The sequence below is a fragment of the Camelina sativa genome, chromosome 13 (genome assembly GCF_000633955.1).
Source record: "Camelina sativa cultivar DH55 chromosome 13, Cs, whole genome shotgun sequence".
Classification (NCBI taxonomy): domain Eukaryota; kingdom Viridiplantae; phylum Streptophyta; class Magnoliopsida; order Brassicales; family Brassicaceae; genus Camelina; species Camelina sativa.
The window spans coordinates 11,993,786-12,001,258 of NC_025697.1; the positions used below are offsets into that span (position 1 = coordinate 11,993,786).

Consider the following 7,473-nt stretch of genomic DNA (forward strand, 5'->3'; position numbering starts at 1 on the left):
GAAGAGCTAATGACGCAGATTGGACCAACGACCGTGTACAAAGTGAACGAACTAATGTGTTTCACAACCGAGGTTGGCTTCGACATAGATTCATTACCCAAACTCACTCTCCATTTCCAAGGTTTCGATTACACAATCTCAAACAAAGGACTTTATCTCCGAGACAGCCCATCTTCTCTCTGCACGGCTTTGGTCAGATCGTCCATGGAAAATGAGGAAAGGGTTAATGTGCTTGGAGCGTCGGCTCTTGTTGATCATGCAGTTGGGTATGACACTTCACAGAGGATGCTTGCCTTTCAACAAAGGGATTGTTTGGCCGATTTCGTAGATGGTACGTAGGTGATGAGTACTTTTAATTATTAGTCTTTGATAATCTAAAATCTAAATATTTGTAGACATAATCATTACAAAAGCAATGTTTGTGACTGTTTTAATAAACACAACTTCCGACGCAGAGGATTGCACATGACTTATAAATTAGGACAAAATGCTCAGTAGGAAATTTTCATGTATTTCTAAAGTTGACACTTGTGAAAAAAAATTACCAAAACAGACAACGGAGTCATGTGTAATTACTATTTAGGGATCTCGAGTCGAAAGTAAAATGGACTGTTTTAAAAATATGGCCCGTTAGCTACTATAGTTTAGTAAAACTAATTGTGTTTATAAGAAATAATCAACTAATTATCATATTAATGAATATGTTTTTCTTTTTGACATTAGAAAGAAAAGCTTATCGATTAGTAGTAGATAACATTTCTAGAAGATATGTTGCGGAGATGCCATAAAGATGACTAATGCTACTAAATCAATAAATGATAAATCAAAACAACAAATCATATCCCTAACAAATGATGAAAAAGTTGATTCAAAAACATTATCTTAGCTTTGAGGCTTAGATACTTACATGTACCGACCAACATATATGGCAAGGACATAGGGGCGGTGCAGTTGTTGGCGGCCGCCACACCTTTTTTACTTCCGATCCATTTCTGTTATTTTTTTAGCTATATCTATATCTATTTATATAAAACAACTTAGCGTCCATCCATCTATTGCAGTGAATCTGTGATTAGTAGTAGTTCTCAAAAGAAGAAAAAATGTTCTAAAATGTAGAAGTCGTTTAATGCCTAGTTAAGACCATACTAACACCACCCTACAACAATACTGGTTTTATTAATTGTTACCTAGACAAGTATATATTTAGGTAGTCGAATCTTCTTAAATTAATTTAAAATCGATTTTGAGATCTATAACTAAACATCATGGACTAGTTAACCAAATCGAATCCACTACAACTAAAAACACCAGTTTATGCTATATTCTTAGGCCTTCTTTCAAATATATATATTATTAGAGAACAATTTTTTTGAACTCTCTGAACGTGATCGGTTGTGTACGAGTTAAGAAGTAGGACTCTAAAGTACTCGTATATTGGTGGTTATATGATTGACGGTAAATATAATTGACCATCCCATTTACATATTGCAAATTTCAAACAAACATGAATACATAAATTTACTGTTTGTATAAATCTGTCAAATAAAAGTATATCTCTCATCTCTGTAATGTTTCTTTTATTAATATTCTCCTTTTGGTTTTTCTTGATTCTTATTTAGCATCGAGGCCAATCACCACTAATGCAATAATTCCTTTGACTTCAATATATTTGTAAACAAGTAAAACATATATTTGGTTCAAAGTAGTGGACCAAAGCGCGCACCACCTAATTATATATTCCGCTCCCTTTCCATGCGGTTCCTTTCGGAAACATTAAACATCAATTATATCGAATATTTGTTTATGTGTCGATACTAATTTGTTTACAACTTTGTAAACAAATTTCACATATGAGATGATTAAATAAACTTGTTCGAATTCTTTTATTACCAATAAATTTGATCCACGTAATGTAAAGATTTTTAGAAGTGTACAAGATTTTATGAGTGGGTAGTGGAAAGGCCGTGCAGTGAGAAAGGCCGAGTCTTTTGACATTATAACATAATTTACCTTTATGTTGAGCACTACAGCCACTTGCTATAGGAATCTCCAGCTGATGGTCGAATATTTATATCACCAAATATGTAAATGTATATAATATTGGAACGGAGTATAGAACTTAATTATATGTCTCTCTTATAAATACTTCCTCTCCTCCACTCCCTAAACCACCACAAAACCACACACTCATATTGATGTACTTGAAAATTTTGATGGACATGTGAGCCCAACGGAGTAGAATTACATGACGTGGAGTAGAGTATAATGCAGCCAAGGATGACTTGCCGGAACATTGTTAATCATGCATATATGGTGATAAACATATTTCTGGCAAGTTGTCCTTCGGCTACATTTTGCTCTCTTCTTCTCATGCAAACTCTCCTTGGGATATTCTATATTTTCTTTCTTTCAAATCAACGATGTCAAACGTATTAACAAGATGTTGGTATTGATCAGAACTCCATCAACGGTATGAGACTATATACAATCATGTATACTTATTTTTCGATGAAATGGTCCAACACATGTTCGAAGCGAGCTTAAGAAGAGCTAAGGTACATATACATATTTATATATATATGCATGCATACATATACATCATGATGAAGTATATTATACTGATATTAAAACTACTAGAGTGAATCCAATCTGAAAAAACAGATTTGATCTTTATATTTTTAAAAATTGTAACGCGTTTTATCGAATTAAAATCTGTGGGCAAAAGGGTTGGTGGATCTAGTTTGCATAAATCGTTTCACATGTTTGAAATTTTCTTCTAAAGTAGTCAGAATAGGATTGTCCTGAAGGTTTTGGGGACCAAAAACAAAACCCTTAGGCTTGCAATAGGATATATGATTCTAACCTCTGAAGGAACGAGCCGGCTAGTATTGACGGTCCTAACATAAACGTAATTTCCCAAGGGTTACAACACACGTACCAGAGCGGATGAAACATACAAAAAAGATTTTGGCATGCTCCACCTATAAACCACTCGCAGGTTGTTTTCTTGGTGATCAGCTCAGATGTAATCTTACGTAAGAATCAAGGAAAATATATAAAAGCGATGAAAAAAAGAGAAAAGAAGAAGGAAAAGAAGCCGAAATTTGTGGAATATGTTGAAATGTGCGTTGTCGGTTTTGGGAATCTAAGGTACTGTGAGCCGACAAAAGTAGAGATGTAATAAAGATTTTTGGTCAGGCAATCATAAATCCAAATCTTTGTGCATTTTAACAATGACACTCATCATCACTTTCCTCTTTTAATATGTATCAGCTTTGTAGTTACGTGCGTTATCATCATGTTCCTATATCGTATTCGTATCCTCTCTCTTATACGATCTGCGGGGCATATAAATAAAACCGGATAGGACAAGAACAAAACGTCACCGTCTCATGGGAAAGCAAAGCCACTCAGTTTTGATTGTTTTATATGAATGGTATCACAAGGCGCATCTATTCATTCACACTAAATTTAGTTTGCAAGCTAATTAAGGTTTAAGTTAAGATTGCCGTAGGGACTTTTGGCTTCACAAGGTTATTTATCTTAGGTTCATACATATTGGATCCGTTGAACCAATATCAGAAAGAAAAAGGTTAAATATTTCTAACCTTGAAACTTCTAAAACTAATTAATATGTTAATATCTTAACCTGAAAAATTAACTCTAGAAATTTCCTAAGATATAACTGTGGCATGCATCTACTTACTGAGACATAAGTAAAACTCTTTATAAGTTTAATAAAAGTAGAGAAGAGGAAAAATGCATCTCACATAGTCATGCTATACGCCTATACGTACTACTAATGTACTTTCGTCTCTACTAATGTCTACTAATAAGTTCATTCACACTGACTCATCCATGTAGTCGTACGTAAGCTACCACACTCTTTATTCATTTCAGTCGACAATTATTTCCTCTTTTTTAATTTGCGTGTAAATTGAGTTTTCCAAAAATGATACGCCCCAATTTTGACATTTTAATTTGTATGATTATATACATCTTTACGCGTCGATCGATATGGATTTACGTTTACGTATTTTTCTTAGTGGGGACGAATGAATGACACTCGAGATTCAAGTTGATAATGATCGAGACTAGGCATGTACAAAGAGAGATGCAATTGGCACTAAAAAAATTATCTTAATACTGATGTATTTGTCGGAAATATCATGGTCTCCATTAAGTAGGAATATATATAGTATCATATAATATTCATGAAAATAGAAGTGGTCCGGTCGATATAAATCCAAAGATTTGATTTAGGAAAGTGGGAAATTGAGGAAAGATATGAGAACGAGAAGGTGGCGGTCTTACCCAAAATGGATAAGGCCATTAAAAGGATTCGAGCCTATGAAGAATATATACATATGAATGTGTAAGTCTCTCTGTATAATGGATATTAACAATTTTTTAATATTAAGAAAAGTTGTGAGCCATTGATTCCCCCAGCTCGCGCTACCTTTTGTTTTTGCAAGTTGACTAGTTGACATACACACTGACACATAAGTAAATCTGTTAATATACAACTAAATTATGTTAGGTCGGTCATATATGTATAATGTACATATATATATATATATATATATATATATATATGCATGCACTCATCATATGATGTCTATTCTCACATAACCTTTTTTAGCCATAGATAAATAGATGCTCTTGCTTTGATTTCAACTTGTCAGGTTTATGAGTTAATTTTCAGATTTTGTGAGTTGTGAATTTCAAATGTCGACCTTAACGGGCAATTTTGAGAGGAACAATTTTGACATTATAAGGAAGATTGGATGTATATTATAATTATTACACGATTTCCAATTTATCTTCTTTTGAGAAAAAAAAAAACATAAAAGTGAAATGAACGAGGGCATAATTGATGAAACTAAAGCCCGTCTCAAAATTACTAATGGGCTACTACGGCCCATTAAAAGCAAGAACCCTAATTTTCGTCAAACGTGCCCAGAACCAAGGAGAGAGCTTACCTTAGCATCTTCTGATTCCCATTTTTCGCAATCTGGATCAGGTATGCAAATTCTGATGATTCAATCTCCATTGGTCGTGAATTTCATGTCCTCAGGGCTTATGTTGTGATATCTCTAAGACCATGATCTATGTTTCAGCTTCAATATCATGAAGCCATTTTGCGTAATGAATCGTCTCTGTTCAGGCATGTTTAGAGTATAGCGGAAATGTATCTTCTTTAATTCCACTGGAGAAGAGCTTTATTCAAAGTGCTGTAACTGGCTTTGTTGTTCCACTGCTTATCTGATTAACCCATGGCTGTAAGTTTGCAGCTTTTTTCCTCTTCACACAGCTCTGTTTTGTTTTGGTTGGTTGGGTTATACGAAAGTTTTGATTTTTATGCTTCAGCTCACTTCGTTTTGTGTTTTAAATTTGGAATGCAGCTTTTCATTTCTTGTGGGGAAGTTTCATCTTCTCAGGTCACTGTACTTCGCTTACTCAACCAAAGCCTTGATTTTGTTAGTGACAATGTTGCTAGGATCTTTGCTCCTATTTTCACCAACCTGAGGTTAGTCTAGTTTGATTCATCTTTTGTTCTTTTATTGTTTTCCTGACTAATCTGTTTGCTGAGTCTCTTCTTTATGGATTTTGCAGGGACTTTGAAATGCGTCTTTCTTGTATTGAACATCCTCAATCCACTCCTGTCAATCATCCTCACTCGTGCACTGAGAATTGGTTTTCTGATAAAAAGGATTATGACCAAAAGGGTGACCCGGAAGCTGTTTTTAATGTATTGGATTCGATTTTGAAAAGCAGTTTGGATCGTCTGACTTCTTTGAGGTTTGTATTTTCACAACTAACTTATGGTTTGTTTTGTATCTCTAGCAGATTAATAAAAGCCTACACTTTGCTTATCTTGTAGGGAGAGTGTATGTCGGACGAAGAGCTTTGATTATGATGATTCTTTGTCTATCCACTCGTCTATAATGAGGGATCTCTGTTTACAAGGGAAGTTGGATGCTGCTCTCTGGCTACGGAAAAAAATGATGCAGAGTGGATTTATTCCAGGTTTGATCACGCACAATCATCTTATAAACGGGTTGTGTAAGTTAGGTTGTATCGACAAGGCAGATGGGCTTGTTAGAGAGATGAAGGAGATAGGTCCTTCTCCCAACTGTGTTTCGTATAACACCTTAATGAAGGGTCTTTGCAGTGTTAACAATGTAGATAAAGCTCTGTATCTCTTCAGTACTATGAGTAAATATGGTATTAAGCCAAATAGAGTGACTTGCAACATAATCGTGCATGCACTTTGCCAGAAAGGTGTTATAGGAAACAACAACACAAAACTCCTTGAAGAGATCTTAGATAGTAGCCAGGCGAACGCACCCTTAGATTTAGTCACCTGTACCATTCTGATGGATAGTTATTTTAAGAGTGGACATGTGGTTCAAGCCCTTGAGATTTGGAAGGAGATGTCACAGAAAAATGTATCTGCTAATTCAGTTGTGTACAATGTCATTATTCGTGGGTTATGTTCGAGTGGAAACATGGTAGCTGCTTATGGGTTCATGTGTGACATGGTAAAGAGGGGAGTAAACCCTGATCTTTTCACTTACAACACTCTCATAAGCGCCTTGTGCAAAGAGGGAAAGTTTGATGAGGCGTGTGATCTGCATGGTACCATGCAAAATGTCGGTGTTGCTCCTGATCAGATCTCATACAAAGTTATCATTCAAGGTCTATGTATACAAGGAGATGTGGACAGGGCCAACGAGTTCCTTCTAGGCATGCTAAAAAGTTCTTTGCTTCCAGAGGTTCTGCTATGGAATGTTGTTATTGATGGTTATGGAAGATGTGGGGATACTAGCAGTGCTTTATCTGTCCTAAATCTAATGCTTTCTTACGGTGTTAAACCAAATATTTACACCAACAATGCGTTGATTCATGGGTATGTGAAAGGCAAAAGGTTCTTTGACGCATGGCGGTTCAAGAATCAAATGCGATCTACCGAAATCCACCCAGATACTACCACCTATAATCTGCTAGTAGGTGCTGCTTGTACATGGGGTCGCTTGGGGTTGGCGTTTCAGTTGTGTGATGAAATGCTGAAATGGGGATGTCAACCTGATATCATTACTTATACTGAGCTGGTTAGAGGGCTCTGTTGGAAGGGTAGATTGAAGGAGGCCGAAAGCCTTTTGTCGAGAATGCAAGTAACTGCTGGTATTACAATGGATCATGTTCCTTTTTTGATACTAGTAAAGAAATATACCAGATTGCAGCGACCAGAGGAGGCGCATTTAGTTTACAAAAAGTGGTTAGTGACGAGAAACGGAGGAGTTTCATGTCCAAGCATCCTAAAGCACATGCATACAGAAGAACAGTAATGCGTTGGTTCAATCGATAAAGAGAGCAAGTTTATCCTTCCTGAAAGGCCCTTGATTAATAGTTTGATGGACATCTGAGTTAAGTTCAGTTTCTTTTGAAAACATAGAAGATCTGACATGA

At 35.7% G+C, this 7,473-nt stretch overlaps 2 protein-coding genes across 2 annotated transcripts in view; both read left to right on the forward strand.

Moving 5' to 3' along the window:
- Window positions 1–469, forward strand: part of LOC104738157 (probable aspartic protease At2g35615) — a 3,144-nt gene extending 2,675 nt beyond the window's left edge. The window contains exons 3-4 of the mRNA XM_010458380.1: window positions 73–331; window positions 396–469. Coding sequence (XP_010456682.1) covers window positions 73–331; window positions 396–469 — 333 coding nt within the window. The remainder of the gene's footprint in view (window positions 1–72; window positions 332–395) is intronic.
- Window positions 5,400–7,473, forward strand: part of LOC104736505 (pentatricopeptide repeat-containing protein At5g24830-like) — a 3,727-nt gene continuing 1,653 nt past the window's right edge. The window contains exons 1-3 of the mRNA XM_010456507.2: window positions 5,400–5,530; window positions 5,617–5,802; window positions 5,885–7,455. Of these exons, the coding sequence (XP_010454809.1) occupies window positions 5,400–5,530; window positions 5,617–5,802; window positions 5,885–7,352 (1,785 nt within the window). The 3' untranslated portion in view covers window positions 7,353–7,455. The remainder of the gene's footprint in view (window positions 5,531–5,616; window positions 5,803–5,884; window positions 7,456–7,473) is intronic.